Source organism: Ambystoma mexicanum, chromosome 7p (genome assembly GCF_040938575.1).
Source record: "Ambystoma mexicanum isolate Mex_15411 chromosome 7p, UKY_AmexF1_1, whole genome shotgun sequence".
Taxonomy (NCBI): domain Eukaryota; kingdom Metazoa; phylum Chordata; class Amphibia; order Caudata; family Ambystomatidae; genus Ambystoma; species Ambystoma mexicanum.
Genome location: NC_090939.1, coordinates 659,215,015 through 659,235,077, shown reverse-complemented (window position 1 = coordinate 659,235,077; position 20,063 = coordinate 659,215,015). Strand labels below are relative to the sequence as shown.

The 20,063-nt window shown below is 44.3% G+C and overlaps 1 protein-coding gene across 2 annotated transcripts in view; it reads left to right on the top strand.

The window, feature by feature from the left end:
- RNF149 (ring finger protein 149) overlaps positions 1-19,820 on the top strand; it is a 175,945-nt gene extending 156,125 nt beyond the window's left edge. For both annotated transcript variants that reach the window (XM_069636717.1, XM_069636719.1), the window contains 2 exons: positions 8,286-8,478; positions 19,051-19,820. In XM_069636717.1, the coding sequence (XP_069492818.1) occupies positions 8,286-8,478; positions 19,051-19,118 (261 nt within the window). In that variant the 3' untranslated portion in view covers positions 19,119-19,820. The remainder of the gene's footprint in view (positions 1-8,285; positions 8,479-19,050) is intronic.
- The last annotated feature ends 243 nt before the right edge of the window (positions 19,821-20,063 follow it).

The window sequence follows — 20,063 nt, the reverse complement described above, 5'->3', positions numbered from 1 at the left end:
GTAAGAAAGGCTATGCTGCTGACAAAAGAAACGCTACAGTGCCATCTAGTGGTGGAAAGTATGTTTGTTTTAATTAATAAATCAAAGCGTACACGGTACGCAGTAGAAAATTAAATCATGTGTATTTGCCATAATTAAATGCATAAAAAGTCTTGTTACGCACGTTATCTGCAGGGCTGGTTATGGTGACATTGGATTTTGCCAGGTCCCTTACGGTAACCAATACTTCCCTCCCCCCCCCCCCCAACATTATCCAGTCACTCATCAGTGGTAGTCTCGTTTTCAAAACCCGCACAGGCCCCCTGGAGATGGAGATTTAGGGGTTGTGCATTAGAAGATCCAGTATTTAGGGATGAAGTTGAGCGAGATATAAGACTTTTTTCACACCGATGTGGGCTCGTACAGGATTCGGAGTAGTATGCAAAATGTTCAAGGCATCTATAAGATCGTGCTGTATTTCCAGAGCAGTACGGGGGGTTCTGAGAGCAATTTGGAGATATTGGCACCTTTTAGAGGGTGAAATTAAGTGTCTGGAACAATTGCAAAAAGATGACATAAATATTGGGTCTAAGTTACGGACAGAGAGGGAAGAATTTGCTACTATGGCCGGCGGGGAGGAGAAATTTCTAGATGATCAGTGGTGGCGGCAGCATGGGGAGGGAGGCAGGCCCATTTGAACCCTTACATGGGCGATAAAGCGTGAAAGGCAACCACTGTCTATTCTGAAGGTTGAGAATACAACTGGGACGACAGTTGGTGATCTGCAGGTGATACATTAATTCTGTCTTTTGAGCTTGAGAAATGTCTAGATGGGGTAGCGCTCGGGTGGCTTCACTCTGAGCTGGCTGGTATTCTAAATGAACCTCCATCTGAGGAAGAACTACACTGTGTGACTTAATCTTTCCCAATGGTAAGGCTCTGGGGTTAAATGACATTACGGCCGAGATGTATAAAGAATATGCAGAACTGCTTATACCTCACCTGCTGAATGTGTGAAACCTTGCTAGCTTCGGGCTTGCTACCACAGTCCACTAGAACCGCCCTGGTTAAGGTTGTGCTGAGGGCCAATAAAGACCCCAGTAAATGTGCCTCCTTGTAGGCCTTTGTCTTTAGTAAATACTGATGACAAAATAATTGCTAAACTGCTAATGGACAGATTGCTGCCACACATGCCGGCATTGGTCCTTCCGCACCACGCTGGATTTATTCCCGGAAGTTCGACCCAGAACTATGTACAATGCCTGTTTTTCCTGATGCATAATGTTGATGTTGAGTCTCCAATTATTGTGGTCTTACTTGATACAGAGAAGGCCTTTGACTCCGTGGAGTGGCCTTTCCTATTCAAGGTACTGCATACTTCTGGGCTGGAGCTGGTGTTTCCCCAGTGGGCCAATTTGCACTTCCCCTAAGGCTGGAGTGCTAACCAATCAGGTGGTTTTGGCTAATGTAATACCGACAAGAGATACCATCAAGGATGCCCCCGTATCTCCAATTCTTTTCACCCTGACTGTAGAGCTATTAGCCTGCTGCATAAGCGACTTATCATGCCCACAGGGCAGTTAAAATGTAATCTAATGTTTCAACTTTCTCACTGTCTGAACTAGCACACTCTATGCAGACGATATGTTACTATATGTCAAGAATACCAAACACAGCCTACATCCCATGGTGCAGGAGATACAGTACTTCAGTGAACTTTCGGGGCTAAAGATTAACTGGGATAAATGAGAGGTGCTGCCTTTGATACCCGGTGTATGAGGAGATTTAGGCGAGGCATGCAGATGATGTCCTCATGGTATTAAGCACTTGGACATAATGGTAATGTTGGCACGGTACTTCCTCTATACTGAACTATTTAAAGACTTTTGCACATCTGCAACACAGAGTGGAAGCCTGGATTCTCCTCCCATTGTCACAAGCTGCCAGGATTTTCCTAGTTTCCAAACGTTTGTATATTTTTAATAATGTTCCGATAATACCTCCAATCGGTTTTTGGGCATGTCTGGTAGTATGAGGACTGTTCGTTTGGACTGGTAAACAATCTAGGATCTCATTTCACACCCTGACCGAACCATTTAAAAGAGGCGGCTTGGAATACCCAAACATGTTCGCCATTTATCTAGCTGCGCAGATACAGTATGGAGTTTGGTGGTGGCCCCTCTACCCGGACCTTCCTGATGTTCATTTACGGGAAAAGACACGATTCCTCTGATGAATTGAAGACGCTATAGGGAAAAAGAGTAAGCCGGAGGAAGGAGGTACAGCCAGTGGACACCACATGCAAAGCCTGGGAGAGGGTGCTATCTTTGGTGGGAACAGGGGATATGTATGCACCAGGTTTCTCTATTTATAAGGTACACGGGGTGGATGCTACACATGAAAAGGTGGTCCGACTGCATTTTGAAAAAGTATGCATACATTTTCTGGGAGATATGATGGAAGAAGGGAAATGTATTACTTGTGATCAATTGTAGGAAAGGGGGGAATGGTATGTGGTAACTGTTATTGTACTATAGATTTAGAGAAGTCTTACAAGCTATGTGGCCCAGTTATCCGGAGCCGCTGGCGATATCCCTGCTTGCTCAATTTGTTATAGATGCCACCCCCCCCCCCCCCACCTTCCAGGTACACAAAATGAATATCCTCGTTATACAAGATAATAAAACTACACAAAGTTGACAAGAAGATAAAGTTCAGAGAGAAATGGAATGTATCATTGGGGAGGGAATTGTCGGATCTGCGGTGAAAACAAGTGTCTATGCAAACTCGAAGGCTGTCTCTGAGCAACTGATTTCGATTTATTTGAAGTTCCTGAATCAGGTTTGTTAGACCCCTGCTCAGCTGCAGAAATATTATCCCCGATAGGTCCACTAAATGTTACTGATGTCCCCAGGATCCAGCTGATTTCATGCATGTACTGTGGGATACCAATATACGCCCCTTTTGGGTTTGGTCATGGGTCAGATGTTCTCTTTGCGTCCCTGATTCACCCCAGACGTGGTTACTATCACTGTTTGAGACTGGCAACCGAGATGCTAAAAAGTTGCTGGGTGTGGCTCCCATCCATAGCACGATCATTGATCGCCAGGGCATGGGGGAAACGGAGCATGTAGCCATCAAGAATGGTTGAACTGTTTGAATAATTGTGAGAGCTGTAAAATTCAGTATGCATTAACGATACCTAGCAGGAGCAGACCAGTATAATTTTGGGCTCCTCTGAGAACCTAAAGGACTATGGAAACGGATGATCAAGGGGATACGGTGGACGATCAGAATATTGAAATGGTCGTTTGTGATGGATCACCTGTAGGACATGCATAGTTTACGATGGTGCTGAGCTATTAGATTGCTTGGGGGGGGGGATTGGTGGGTGTTTGCGGGGTGTGGCACTTATTCGGGGTGGGGGGGTGACAACTGATTATTTTATGTTGAGGGATTATGATTTGATAGTCATTCATATTTGTATCTGAACCACTTAATTGTTTCTGTATTTTGTTAATGGAAAATAATAAATAAGGTTTAAAAACATTTTAACTTGCGACTCATCGGTCTCTTTTCTGCATATTCTCGGCTTGAGTTTACCTAGTCTGTCCTACTTTTCACCCCGCTCGTACAAAGGCTTAAAAAGCCTGCACTGCTTTAATGAGGACTTGTGCGCGCTATACAAATGAAATAAATAAAACGAGTGCTATCCTTTATTTGCACACCTTTTTAGAGTACCTCTGTGGCAGGAACAATTAATTCCATCCTTCTATGAAGTCACAAACCCTCGGAACCCCTTTATTGAACATTGTGATCTTCCTTCTGCTAGCTGTCAACCGCCGGCCTTGTTCCTTACATGGAGCATTAAATGATACTTCCATTTATGGGTTTTTTTCCGGTTTCATTCTGACAGTCAGTTCTCCATTATATTACTACCTTCTCTAGTAATGAGTTGTTATTCACTGCACTTCCAAATTGCAGGCTTTAGTATATGCTCGACACATGCTGAAATGGTGAATTTCAGGTTAATGGGCAGGTAAACCGCTAACCATGGCAACATGCAAATATGTTATTAAATATAATAAACTATACTGAAATGTAATACTATATACGATTAATAGCAAGATGGAAGGCACTGAAGCTCATGCCAGCATCTTGGTTTAAAAATACATTTTGCGCATGGCAAAAATCAATGCTGATGGAAGCGTAAGGTGTGCAGTGCCATTTTAGAAATTGTTTCAGCTAGGCTTGTGTATTTGTGCTGATATTGAAATGTGCATTCGATTTTTTCAGCAATGTTTATTATAATTTGCATTCAAGATTCACTTGCAACATAAGGGCCTTGAAACCCCTGCAAATGGCAGTGGGTCGTGTATAAATCACAATAACATTACAGATAAGGCCTCAGAAGAACAAAAATACAACAATTGTGTAGCTTACATTTCCTCAGTTCCATAGTACTAAAGATCGTCTAGTATTTCTTAATGGGGAAAAAGAATGTCCACACAGGTCAGGAAAAATACTTTGGTTTATCAACTCGCAGACATTAAATAAAATATTTTAGAAGATAGTAAAGTAGTAGCTACACATAAATAAACCCACCGGTGTGTGTATCAATCGGAACACACAACTCACTCAAAGTATCAGTTCAAACCGTACGCTGAAAGAATAGTTTTAAGTGGATGAAAGAGGTTGCAAATCGTCTGCATGCCTTATACGGCAATGAAGTGCTTCAACGCCTGGACACTAAGCTTTAGCAGTCGAATCCCCATCCTAGGAACAAACATTCACCAATGTCCAAGATACTTTGCAATAGTACTTCCAGTTCTCCATTAGCTAATAAAAGGCTTGATGCAGTGAGTTCTCTTGGAGTTGACACAATAGGCATAACATGTAAATTCTTTTTCCCGGGTAGAGAAGAGGAGCTACCTGTCCTAATCATCCAGGGAGACCCATATGGAACACCCAGTTTCAGTTTCACCACCAAAGGTCAGGCCTATGTAGTTGCAAGAATAGGCTTCATGTCCATACAGAATAACTTTGACCAGGGGCACTCCAAAAGAGGCATGCATCTCAGCCCCTCGAACTCTAAATCAAGAAATCATTGCCCTCCAGGTAAGTGAGGGACATTGTGAGAATTGTTCCCATCGTTGCCCATTTGGTCACTCTGTCGCACATGCAGGGTTCACTTTGTGTCTGGTTTAGGTCTGGCTAAGCAGCATTCGTCTTTTCGGATAACCCCAGGCAGGACTTCAATATTTCAATTAAGACCAAGACCATCTTCTTCAACGCCCATAGGAGTTTGGATCTAGGAGATGCAGCAGGTGGGTACCCACATGCGGGCAGCAGGCATGATACAGCAGGATGGATTTCCTCTAGCTCCAGGCATGCCCTTTTCATCAATGAGCAGCAAGGTGACTAGGTCCCAATCTCACGGTAAGGACGAATGTGAAATGTCCAGCTCAGAGAATAGACTGTGCTACTACATTGGAGGAGTAGCCACTCCATAGATGCCTGCCATGTACAGGTCCACTGACTCTTCAGATCTCCCGAGGACAAGGACAGCAGAGCAGGACTTCAGACTGGCTAGGTCCACTAGTCATAAGGAGGGAGGCACCAAGTACAGGTTTTCTCTGTCAATACCCTGGCGGTCCCTCCTCAAGACTCTTCTTTGGAATCTTGGCTCTAGGGGTTGACTGTCAAATTGCTCCAGGTCCCCTCTTAATATGTTAAATCCTGGCCGACCAACAGCAGGACCTTCACAATTCAAACAGAGTGGAAGCCCATTCTTAAGCAATCTGCTCCCCCAGCAACTACCTAGTAACCGTGACATCACTCTGAATGGACTGTGTATTGGGGCCAGACCGCCCCTTTGCCCCGATGTAGCCAGGTCCAACAAATGGAGCTTTCGCTGGGATTCTTGAATGAAGCCAGCGAGTATGCATGGCCATATATGCCCTTGATCACATTGGCTAGGGTGAAGGCCAACAAGAACAGAACACCAAAGGCCGGTCTCACAGCTCAAGTGGTTCAGCCAATTGAAGGTCCTCAATAGTGGTAAAATGGCTTCCTCCTGGTACACACACGCCACAGCACACACAAACCCAGAGGTGCACTGAAAAGTGTAACAATTACACTAAAAAGAAAATATAGGAGGAAAATGTTTTCCCTGCCCTACTCTCCATAAGAGAGGTAGTAAAGCTACCCCAAAAGGATTTAAATCTGGGGCAGACACCCTCCTGCACTGGTTGCCTTAAGGACTGAGCAGTGGCACCAAAACAAGCAAGTTAAGCAGGGAGTGGGGTTCAACAATACCGAACTCCCCAAAACAGGTCTTGGATTACACAAACCTTCTCTCTAGGTATGCTGGGGTTTCCATTGAAGTAGATCGGAAAGCTGAGAAAAGAAGCTATTTCCTAATAGACCGCATTTTTTTCATTTGCTATTAATTGGGATATTCGCTTCATAGCTGGTCAGTGAGCGGAGCGGTCACGCAGATGCTTTCAGATCCTGTCATTGAATTGCATCAGGGCAGACTCACTTTCTCAACCTTCCAATGTTGCTTGAAGTACCCTTTTTGAGTTAGGGAATGAGAACCACTATTTGGTGCTGTGACATCAATTATTACATGTGTAACCAAATGTTTAATGTATAATCGGAAGCTAAAAGCATCTGGATATCTAGCATCACCCAGTAAGAAAGAACTAACTCTGGAGAACAAAGAGCTAGTAGATATGCCACAAATCCAATGTTCACATGAGATGTGAACTTTAGATTTGGGGTCATTATATGTGCCTCTTTATGCTTTAAATGTCTTATAGATGTGCCCATGCGCTCTTCACACATTCACAAACTCCTAATTAATGTCTTATCCCCCAGTTTGCCTGGGGGGTAAGACAGTAGCTCTTCTTGGCTGTTGGTATTAAGCCATGCAGTCTCTTCTAAGTTACAAGCAAGAACTAAATAAATAGCTTTCAGCTACCCCTATTACTACTATTGGAATATGGACACACATTGTACATCATGCTTCACATTAAGATTGTTCTGTGTTAAGTAGCTGCTTGTTCTACATTTCTCCTTTCGCTGGGCCATCTTGTTTCTCATTGTATTAGGGACATCGTCAGTCCTATACAATTCCCTGAGTACTCTAACTCCTCCTTTGGCTTTGGTTCCATTTTCCTCTGTGGACATTTTGCTCAGCCAGAAGCACCATTGGAGCAGCTTGTTACTAAAATCCTCTTTCAGTGGAAGATCATTCATGGGTTCCTTCTACCGGTTGTGTCGTCTATTCACGCTTCTTTCTTAGTGATCTTTTCACTACTGAATGAACATTTGTTTGGAGTGTTAAGGGGGTTGCATACTGCCGGTGCAGGCTATTCTAACCAGCGTTCAGCCCTACAGAAGATAGCCACAGCAGTGATCCTTTGTTAAGGTGCTGTTCTTATGGCCGGCCAGTGTGCCACGAGGATAATCTGTGGTGCGGACTAGTTTGCTGACAATGGAAGCGTGGTAAGAGATCCTTCTCAGCCAGGCTTCAGGGTTCATCCAAGCACACTCTTCGTATTCTGTAGCAAATACCAGCAATCTACACATTACCCTTTTAAATAGATGCTTTTGATTTTCTAAGTGGGCGTGTCTGTTTTGTGCACTGTCTTGAAAGGCTTGGTTTCTAAATATTGGTTTGCACCGTGGAGGTTTGCCATTGCGCTTTGTTTCTCCAACAGTACATCTAGAGGAGAGGTGCGGGTCTGTTAGTGTCTGGGGTGGGAGAGACGTTATTTGTTCAGCTCACTTAATTATTGGAAATAACTGCGCATGCTAATCAAAGGTGTTAGGTGCGCGCAGCAAGAATAAGCAAATGTTTGAGAACTCAGACCTTCTGTGGAAGAATTGCACTGCCGGCTGCATAGTGATGTTATAGCATACGAGTATTTTACATTTTTTGTCCAAATAACAATGTGAATATGTATGTATTCTAAGTATTTCTTTGCCTTTTTTATTTGCGAGAAGAAAATTGGGTTACGTGGACTTTAGATCACCTTTACACCAGTCAACTAAATGATTCTACCTCCCTCGCAAAGCCAGCTGTATGAAGTATGGTTACCTGGTCTGCCTCTGCTGACTTAACTCTCAAACTGATCAGTTGTGTTCTTTTGCTGGCTGTATATTCATAATTGTATCCATTGATCTGTTAAAAATGTCACATTGCATGACATTTTCATCTAGGTGGGTGTGCACCTGATGGCTGAGAATACTGTGATAATTGGAACAGTGGTAATTAATCCCTTTTAACCATTTTTAAGGTGGACGCTGAAGACACAATTGACATTGCGGTGCCGGATTCCATGGCTGGCAGCATGTCAGCTGCCAGTATAAGTATCACACAAGAAGATAACAGGAGCGACATAAACAACTTGTCCTCTTCGTCTGCTGAGGAATCCGTAGAGCAGTGCAACAGTCCAAAGGAAGATGCTGGGGAAACCGCTGCCTTACTTGGTAAACAATTCATAGACCATTTACTCTGACCGATAATAATTTGTACTGAAGAAATCCTTGCATAAAGCATATACGTTTCCTAACCTCAAATCTTCAATTAATAAAAGATTATCTATAGAAAAAAGAAGGGTGGCCAAATGTGATTTAGTGGAAGGGGTGAATAGAACTTTAAACGAGTGGTAGAAAGCATCCTGGATGGGTGCAGCAGCCAATTGGATTGCTCCAAATCCAGTCTGAATCTAACAGCCTAAGCCTGGGTCCAGAGAAAGCTGTGCACTGCTTACACCCACATCAATCTTCCCGCCCTCTTCCTACTGGCTCCTGCTCCCCAGATCCCACTTACCTCTCTGCACCGATCCTTACAAACCCTCAGGCCGCCATTGGTAATGGAAGAGATGCTCCACCCAGATCCTCGTCATGGTGGCCATGTTTGGTATTTGAGGGAAACAACGGGTCGAGCGATAACCACAACCCACTATTTCATACAAATACATTGCTGTCACCACCCCTGCCGAAACTCAGGGATGTTATAGCAATAACCACCTCTCCTCTGGGAGTCACCCGCTGGTAACTGGGCAGGGGCCCAGGGTTGTGGCTCTCTTGGCCCTATAACTTGTGCCACTGGCTGTTACCCGCCAGTGAAGTCCGCGCAGAGGGTGATTATTGCTATAATAACCTAAAGCAGTGTCTACGTCAAAATGGAAAACGTTTAGCGAGTCCCACAGAGCAGGCAAGGCCCCAAACAGAATTTTATCTAAATGTGAAGGAAGATAAATTGAACAAAGATTCTATAAAGTGGTATACGAAAATACAGAAGTGTTAGCCTACTTCTCAGCTTTTATGAAAGTGTCATCAAAACGCAACACAATCTAATGAATATAAGACCAAAGCGTAACAGCCCATGAAACACACTTTCTTTACAGCAAATATGAAACAAAAGAATGAATAAAGTAGTTAGAATATGTCCAGAGAGCAGCTGCTAACATTTCTTGCAATTGGGACACTCTATTTGCATGGGAAATGGGTCTTGGTAGTATAGTTGTCGTTTATTGGCGAAAGGAACGAACGAGGCCTGTTGATATGCCCTTCACTGGTTATACTTAGGAGTTTCTTGTTTCTCCTCTTTCAATAGTATTCCATCAACTACATTACAGCCCTTACTTAAATGTCATGTGGTGATTAAATTCAAAGTAGTGCTAATACTGTCACATTATAATCTAATAAAAAGAAAAGACAATGGGCCTCCATTACAAGGTTACCGGTATGAAATTTGATTTTCCAGCATGCTGGTGCCACCATGTCCGGCAACCTGTGATTCTGGAAACTGTGTGGCCGTGCACGCACTTTCCGGCATGCCGGAAACGGTGCCACTGGCATGCCGGAAATACCAACAAAACCCTTCCCCCAAAATGCCAACACTGTTGTCCTCTGTGCCAGTGACTCTGAATCCGGCAACACGGTTCCGGAGCCAGCTGTAACAGTGCCGTTAACAGTTACCGGAAATAGTGTTCGAAACAGGAAATTGTCCGGCGGCCGTCACTGAAGCACAATCCATTGCAATACTGACAGCACAGGCGACATACCACAATCCTGACCCTGAGGCGCAAGCCACACTTCAGCGAGTCGGAGCTGAACATGTTGTCGGACACCATAGTCCAGCATGCTGATGAGCTTTTTGCAAAGGATCAGCGCAGGCAGGCCCAACTGCAGAAGACCATCTGGGAGGAGGCTGCCCACAAAGTCTCAGCAGTTGACACAACCCCCCCGCATTGTGCGAGACTGGCACAAGAAGTGGGACGACCTGCACTTGAGGGTGTGCAACCTCCTCTCGGCACAGCACAGACCGGGCATGGCCACAGGTGGCAGGAGCGCATCCCTAATCCACCTGCTGCCCTGGGAGGAGACTTGCAGTAGTGTGCTGCACCTCGAGGCAAGAGAAGGGTTTGTGCTGCGGAGGCCGGAGACAGGTCACCTGAGGAGGCTAGGGAGTACATGTAACCCCATTGTAACATCAACCTTCCTGTCCACTATGCACCCACTACTGCAGCAAAATATGACATGAATGTCAAGTGCATCATGCACAACGCCAATAAAGCCCTGCCTGCCCTGGGTGCACACACCAACGTATACCCTCCCCCAAAACCTCAGTCATAACACTAATACACCTAGAACACAGCACAGGCACCCTGTACTGCCAAAGGAACATGCTTCTGCTGCCTCATCCACCTGCCACAGCAAAATGTGCGTGTCCATCAGTGCCAAGCCCCTTCACCACCCACAAATGACCAGCGTCCCACACCAAGGAAACATGTGACTCTCTCGTCCCAGCCAGACCGACCCAGGAGCAGAAATTGCCACCTATCCCTGTAAGTGCTACAGGCAGCAGGCACATGGCCACCCCATCCATGGCACACCCATCCCCAACCCAAAATCACACAGCGTGTTGGCCACACCCCTAACACCCTACCCAGCAATTGTTGGTACACCACGATGGTATCTTTGGCACACCACCTTACCATGTAAGGACCTCGCACATCCACCCGCACAGTACACATGACACAAGCATGTGTGCACCATGACATGTCCCCCCTCCATATCCCTCACACAGCACCGTCACAAAAAAGATGACCCATGAATCTGCCTCATCAATCTACACATCCCTGACAACCTGCCTCTCTGACTCCCTCAGGCACATCATCTGACAATGAAGAGGCCCATCCAAGCACCTCAAGGGACACCAGGCGCCGAACACAACAGACCAGTGCAGCTACACCCCTCGATCAATTCGGCCTAGCTGGTCAAATACGAACACCTCATCATTCTAATAAAACACAGCTATACCCCACGAAAAACCGGCCTAGCTGCACACATAAGCGTCCCATGGGGCCTATGCCTCCAGTCTTGGTGTCCACCCGCCAGACTGCACACATTGAACCGATACCAATACCACCACATCTAATGCTAGAATGCAGCCACCATCAAGCAATTACATCAGCTGCTAATTTCACTGGTGCACCCAAGCACCCTTCAACACCCTACTCTTTCAACAGACTTGGACTATGGTGCCCGAGGGCGTTCAACCTACAAGCGCTTTGAGGTCATACCAATGATGCATAGAGCGCTATATAAATGCCAAATAACATAAAGCGCAGCTCTTTCCAAGTCCTTGTGAAGTTGCAGACAAATACTTATATAAAAGGGGTGTTGTGCTGTGTGTCTTGTGCTTGATGTTAGGTCGGCATGCCTGCCTTGGTGTGGTTGAATATGGTGCGAAATGTAGGCGAGAGATTTTGTGAGCGCTCACAGATACTTTGAATTCATCTTCCAGGAGTTTGGCAGTGCTGTTTGCATCTGAAATTGTATGTGAAGGACAGAGGCACATGCATTCTGACAGCTTGGCAATGTGCTGTTTAAGCAGGCCATTGAAAGGCTTAACAAGTCTGTTGGCTTGGGAATTGTATGCAGAGCACAATTTGTGATTGATGCCAAGTAAGGACGTTGCTTCCTTTTAGAAAGATTGTTGGCCAAGGGTTGTCCGTTGTCAGACCAACACATCACATATCCCCCACCTTAGGAATACTTCACGTACCAATAATTTAACAGCATATTTTGCATTATTATGAGCACATGGGCCAGCTTCAAGCCAACATTAGAAAGGACATACTACAACAATCATATATCTATAAGAGGGTTTATAGTGGAAATTTCGAAACCAATAATGTCGAAAGTCATTTTTTCGAAAAAAAAGTGTTTTTTTTAATGCATTTTTTTTTCGAAATGGGGGGTTCCGCCTCAACCCCCCTTTTTTAAATTTTTTTTTTGTTTTACCCATTTTTTTATCCCAAACCCCAAAATAAATATATAATTTAAAAAAATGGAATTTGACTTTTTTTTCGACATTTTTTCGAAAAAATGACTGACCACCCTATAGGTTTATAGTGAACATTTCGAAACCAATAATGTAAGACCTACATCGATCTTTCATATTGACATAGTCAGTATGCAAATGCCGGAAAGGGCCCCATCTTGCATGGTAATGACACCTTAACTGTTTTGAGTGTGTGACCTGCGGTAAACCTTTGGCAGGTTATTAAATTGTTTACAAACTCAGTTAACAATTCTTGTAAATTAGGCACAAACTATTGTTTGTTAATCTCTGCAGCAATATGCTCCTTTCATACATGTGCTGGGTAATGCAGCTGGTCCAGGGCTGTTTTAGCAGCCCATGGGGCATTACCGGTTTCCCTATACAGTTCTATCTTCACACCAGATCCGTGGGGGACAGCGAGCACCCCATGTTTTTCCTTAATTACTGTTCTTGTTTGGATACCCTCGCTCTCCTGTAACTCCATCACTTCGACAATAGGTCATGTGTTAAATTGCTCTGCAAGTGTAGGGTGTTGCTTCTGAAACACTGTTCAATCGGTATCTCTGACACAGTTCACATTTTTTTCCCCTCAACCCCCTTACCGAAGATTAACTTATCAGTAATGTCATTGGGCTAAAACCTACGGTCTGTGCCAGTGATGCGTGCCCGGCCACCATCATTAAGGAGTCTATACACTGCCCTGCCCCCTCTTTCCACCACTGTAGTTTCTCAATGCCTAAATGAGGTGCGATTCCACCAATGCTCAAGAAAGCTACCCTTGACCCAGAGGTTGTGGAGAACTGCCGCCCCATCATGACTGTTCCTTTCTTACTGAAGGTTATTCATAGTGCTGTTTACCTACAACTACAAAAACATATTAACGACAACCTGTTGGGTGTACATCAGTCCTGTTTTCATGCAATGCATGGCACCGAGACTGCAATGCTGAACTTGAGAGACACTTTGGTTGAATTTGTTGAAAAGGGTAGAGTCACATTGCTTATGCTGTTAGAGCCCTCATCAGCTTTCAATTTAGTTGATCATTTGTTGCTGCTTGAGAGGCTGGGCAGACTCAAAAATTGCTCTGATCAAACCATTGCATGGATGAATTCTTTTCGGAGTCCAAGATCAGCTAGGTTCACCAGTAGGGGTTTCCAGGCCCAACCCGAGATACTGGGATGCAGTGTTCCCCAAGGCACATTCCTTGCACCTACACTTTTTAATGTTTGCACACGCCCACTATTTGACCTGCAGGATGATGTTTGCTTTAAATACATTAACCATGCTGACGACACTTGGCTCGTCTTTGAACTTACAGGCGACTATGAATTTGATACCGCTAATGTCAACCGACTATACGATCTCATCCAAAATTGGATGATTGTTAATTCGTTCACCCTTAATGACAAAACTGAGCTGATGTTCGTAGGTACAGATAAAGATCAGAAAAAATAATTGCTGTAAAATATAGTCATCTGAGAATAGTCTACTATTCTATTCAAGTCTGCTCCCATTTGAAAACGGAGTCCTTCTTGATTCTGGGCTTGATATGAAAAAAACACATATTGCAGGGAAAAGCTTATTGTGCCTACGTAACCAAACTTATGAAGCAAATCAAACCCTACCTATCCACTACTAACCGGGCATCAGTGGCTCGCCAATACGCATATTGACTATTGCATATACCTGGGAACCCCCCTGGCTATACTGCTGCTTTTATCCATGTGGGCACATCCGTGCAAAGTGATACATTCCCTGTTGGGTGTACCTCCCTGCTATTGGAATCCCCATTCCTGCTGTGGATAAACTCCTCCCTGAGGCACATAGCCTGCGGGAAACCCCCTTGTTGAGAGGGTGCTACTTCAAGCAAGCTGCACTGGGACAATGTTTCTAAGTACAGCCCCTTCCATAGATATCTTCGGTAATTTCTTTTGCACCATTTTGCCTCTGCCTTAATTGCATTATCTGCTGTGGGTTTCTCCCTTTCCAGTTTTTTTTTTGCATATGTGTAATTCTGACCATCCCTTAACCTCAATCCCAACTACCTTCTCAAGAGATGCCTGCACATCTGAGGGGGGAGGCCTTGTATCCGTATGTGGTAAAATATTGGTATGTTCACTTGTCATGCCTCTAATATTCACATCTCCTGCATTTGTTGTATATATTCTGCGGGCCAGAATGGGCCCCATGTCTGATGTGTCTGGGTACATAGTCCTTAATACTTTACGTGTGTGTGGCAGTTAAAGGGTGCAGCGTTGTGGCTGTTGCTACTCAATTTCACTCCGTCATATCCTGCCTGTTCCCAGATTTTGGTACCTTGTTCGCCAAATGTAGCTGTGAATAAGCTCTTAATATCACCAATCGTCAGGGTAATCCCTGCAAGAGTATATATACATTTTCCTGCCCCCGCGGTGAGGGATGGCAGGCTATACATCAAATTGTCTCAATAAATGCTCTGCCATGGTATGTACTGTGCTCCTCCCGTGCCTTTCTGTTATAGGAGCAGTTGTTTACACAGCAACGGGGTAGCCTCGCCCATTGCAGTGCTCGCTACTGCCATCCTTACTGTCCTGTTTCAGAGGGTTTGGGACCAGTTCCTACTGCTTCCCCAAGCAATCTCCTCCCTTACCTTTCTCTCCTTTGCCTTCGCTCTTCTTGCCTTTCCTTTCCTCAGTCTTTGTCCAATTCCCCTTCGTCCCACATCCTCCCTTTGTCGGACCCTGCTTTTCTGTCCTCCTTTGTGTCCTCGGGGTCCACTTCGGACCCCGCAGAGCCCTCTTCCTAATTTTCCCAGACGTCCAGCCACCTGGTGTTCCTGTTGCCCCTTGCTCCTCCTCCTTTTTCCGTAGCACCTCCTCTATTGCGTTCTCTGCTGTTTTGAACACAGTTTCACACTGCTGGTGTGAACATTGTTTCTATGCTGGCTAAATACTTCTTGCCGCTGTTCTCTCTATGGTAGTGCTCCTAGCCTCTGGCTTCCCCTTAACGGTTTCTGTCTTGTCTTGCCTATTTGGGGACAGACATCGTGGCTTTGCGTACCCTGCTGCAGGCTTCAGCGTAGGTACAACCCATAGGGAGAAGGCAGTACGGTTGGCAGCACCGCTGTGTCACTACCTTTCCCCGCCTCTTTTGTGGGTTCCTCTTTTTTTTCTCTTCATGTAACTTCCATAGGCCTGAGATAGTTTGCCTACTTTTCAATTTAATGCCCTAATAAATAGGAAAACCTACATGTTCTCTATGGTGTCGCTGTCGAGCGTTCCTTCGCCTGGCCATTCTTTAACACTGCCCTGTAGGGTTCTGCACCAACTGAAAGTGGTATTTTTAAATATCTTGCTACTTGGGAATTTATTACATAAGTGGTCCAGGGGTGCATCCATATTCCCACTAAACATCCTCCGCCCTCTAGTTAACTCTGACTCACTTACCACAGTTCCTCCCTCCTTACCCTCATGCAATTTAGCTTCTCTCCCAGTTTATATGTATATATTTATAAAAAAAGGCCAATCACAAATGTTTTCACTTGTACAAGTCTCAAATAATGTAATAAAACAAACCCAGAAAATGTACCTTCTGTGGCTTATGAAATCACTGTGATAGTGTTGCAGTATGATGAACAGTGCACACCCCCCATATATCATCACGCAACACTCCACTCCTCTCACACATTCACACCTTCCATCCACATCAATCGCACCAAAACACTCAATCACTCTCTCCCCAGGCCCACACAATTCTATCTACCAATGAGTCCATTCTATTCTACCTGGGCCCTCCTCGGGCCTCCAAACAACTTAAACAATCAGTATTAATTACAGCAACACCTTTACGTCAGCCCTTCCACCTTGGCCAGCACAAGATACCTCAATAGTTCCATTCTACTGCGCGTGCAACACAAATCAGCGCTAATCTCCACAATCTTGTCTTCCAATTCCCCAAAAGAAAAAAATTGCGTAACTATACAATTGCTTGCACTACGCAGCACTCCATCTAATGAAAGACTGCCACCGTCTACACACTCCACTGTTCTACCACACACACACACACCCCCCCCCCCCCTTATCAGAGGGGTGGAACTATTTAATATCTGCAACTACTACGGCCGATCGTCCTCTCCCCCCCCTTGTAGGATACGTCCTATACACCATAAAAAAAACTCTGCGTGTGCTCGTGCATGGCGCTGCATGATCGTGCTAGGGTCCACTCGCGTGCTTTTGAGATCCTAGAGTACTGTCGGCGCTGAGTCTTCCCCGCAGCCTGCATTTCGTCTTCTGATAGAAAATCACAGGAACAAAAAAACAAATCCAAAAAAGGAGCGTAGACCAAGCGAGAAGTTGTATTGGACCCAAACAGCTGGGAAACACGGTTCAGACAGCCCAGTGGAACTGAACTGAATGTAATGAGCTCTCAATGCCGCCCACTGCTGCTATACATTTTATACGCAAATCTGCAAAATGATCATAAAACCTTTTAGTTACATTTGCAAGGCAAGTCACTGCAGCTGATTGGTGGGTCTACGTCAATCCCCAATATAAAAATATATGTTAAGTGATGCTGATTGGGCAATATACATTTCGGCCAAAATTACATTAACACCCCTCGTGAAATCACAAACCTTTACACACCACCCACAATTACGTGATGTTGCTGATCTGCCAGAACACTTGTTTGCCATTTGTTGGCAATGCCCAATATACAAAGGGATAAACTGCTCCATACTAATTGGAGAGAACATCTTGAGAGGGCAAGGGGCGAGACATTCACACCAAGCCTGACCAATGATGTCCCCGCAGACATCGGCAAGGAAACCTTCACAATGTTGCACCCGAAGGACACCAAAAATTCTCTCCCCCGATTTGGCTACCTGTCGCGCGCCCACAACCCCTACCCCATTGCTCTGCCCCTAGCTCCCTTGTCACGCCATGCTGCCAATTGTAGTCAGATAAAATGATGCCACACTGGCTGGATTTTAATTAACTAGATTTAATTTCTATTTCTCTGCCAATTCTTCTCACGCACTCATGTGCCTAACTCGTTGGCCTCGAAAGTTTCTCTTGGAGCAACTTTGCGGGGACTGCGTTTTCCTGGAAACTTAGCCTTGCACTGTTTCCAACTATTCAAAAAAGCACACTGCTGTCATAACAGCCTGTCCTTTTATCATGAGCTGTGTGTGAAAAGGCTTTCCTAATGTAGGTATAAAATAAAATGGCTTCTCTTTATTCACTTGATTGCTCAAAGCCCCCTACCATAAAACTGCCTTTGGCACCCTGCACCCCACCCCGTACCCAAGCTGTGCAAACTAGCCCACTGCTACACCAAATCACCCACCCTTCCTTGCGTTCCACCATGGGTTCTTTCATCCTGCGCCTGCTTCTGTGTTCCCCTATGAACAATGCACTGCGTTCAAGGATGTCCCCATTCCCAATGCCACTGGCCATGTCGCTCTTAACGTCACCATGTTACTTGCGCAGTTGATGCGTGTGCCCTCCTTGGCAACGTTGAACCTGGAGCTTTGCAACACTACTACTGTGACGAAGAGGACAACTGCGATTACAAAGATTATGCTTGAGAAACAGAATGAGCGGTCTAGTCTTCGAAGTCCGGTTATTGGCCTAAAGCAGTATCATTATCCTTCTCTGGAGTTTCAAAGGTGTTCAGGCTCAGCTTCAGCGGCAAGCTGGGGAGCGGAGAGCGAGACGAGAGAAAGAGGAAGAACCAAAACCACCTTTTGTAAGTCTGTGCTCTGCCCATACAAGAGACCAAAAACTAGATCTGACTCTTTAGACTGAGAAATAAAATAGTCCACTTTTAGAAGACCACCTTAAGGTGGTAGGATGCAAAGAGGGAGCTCAAGGCCAATCCTTCATACACTACTAAAGGAGAATGAGTAGCCTAGGGAAAAGGAACACCACTCTAGCCTTGGAACTTTGTATTTTGGAACATTATTTTCATACTTTAATACCAGCGACGCTGAACATTTCTGTTTAGTGAAAATACTATGAACACTGTAGATTTTGAGAACAATGTTCCTTGCACATTTATCTTAATAGGTTGTAGGGACAGAAGTAGAGTTTACGGACCCAACAGTGGCTAACGCTATAGTTGTGGACTACATGACAATTTCATTTGTTTATTTTGCTGTAGGGACAACCTTACTAGACAGCCTTTTCCAACCCTTTTATTGTTTGTTTAATACGTCTTTACCCAAATACATAACACGTTTGTGTCCGCCTCTTGCTTCTGACCCCTTAAAGTTCCTAACATGAGTAATTAAATTACAAATCATTAGCTCTACAGTTCTTGAGCAACACATGTAGCCCTGAAGAAAATTTCAAGGAGAGGATTGCCAACTGGCTGAGGTTTATCTTAAGTAAAGGATGCATGACCGGCTTTCTCTTTTCTTTCAGGTTTCCTTCTCTGTATGTGGTCATAAATCGGTTCATTTTCATGTCCTCCATTAACACATGCTTCTGCCTACTGTGTTTCTATACAAAAAGTTTACTTTGGTGTGTTAGTGAGGCACACAAAGGTTCACTTGGTTTCTGTGTTTACACCATAAAAGGAACCGAGCGGTTCCCTCTAATTTGATGTTCTCTTACAGCTCCAAAAATGATAATTTGATGGCACAGTCCTTTTTGATGCTTCAATTTAGAAATTGGTCTAAATGTTGTTTCCAAATGTGAACATTTCCTTTTTTATTTCTTTAGGTGATGATGGCAGCACTAGCCGGCATGCAGAACATGTGGCATCCGTTGGCAGTTTCAGCTCGCGCTGATCAGCTTCCTTAAAATAAGACATTTGAAATTGACTTTGCAACAGCAATTTTATTTTTTTATTTTATTTGCCTACATTAATTTTTGAGTGGTCTGAACAAACACAAATTATGGAAATTTGTATCTTTTGAACTTTTTTCTAGTTCCTGTTTCAAAGTGCTAACTATTAATGAGATTTTAAATTTAAAAAACAAACTTCATCACCCATCACTTCATGCTGCTTGGCCATCTTGTTTGTATGAAAATTTACCTTCTGTGGCTTATGAAATCACCGTGATAGTGGTGCAGTATGATGAAGAACAGAAGTCCTTTGGAAACTGGGAATAGACTTAGACTGTGGACCCTTGAAACTTGCCTTTTTCGCTGCGAAAGTTCCAGCAAAATAAAGGAAAACGTGCTGCTTATGAGGTGTGGTGATCTAGTGGAAGAAAGATACTTTGGGCTTGAACACAGGAACTCAGGCTGCACATCTTCTCAATCAGGAGCCTGTATCAAGCACACTAAGGCAGCAAGAAGCTGCCTTTGATCTAGCAGGGGATCCGCTTACCTTAAGCTGGAAAGGTATTCCAAGGCAATATTGATTCTGACTGGGCTAGCCCCATGAGGTCACATCTTGTTTTTATGTTTATATGTAGCATGTATTTAAAGCTGAAAACACATTAAAAAACATTTATTGTATATAAAAATAAAATTAATATTTTGAACGTGTTGCAGTTTAAATGTGTCAAAAGCTAAATGTGTATTTGCAGGCATTGGATGGGTAAAAAGACCCAGGTTCGTTGTCCGACAGCTGCATGATTTAACACCAGTTCGTATCAAGTTCAGCATGATTCATGATTGTCATGTTTCACTCTTACTGGTAATGGTTTCTTGAAATATGGCAGCATGAGAATTGGTATTTATTTGTTATGCTTGTTTTGTTTTAGCTTAGGAATCTTTATTTTAAT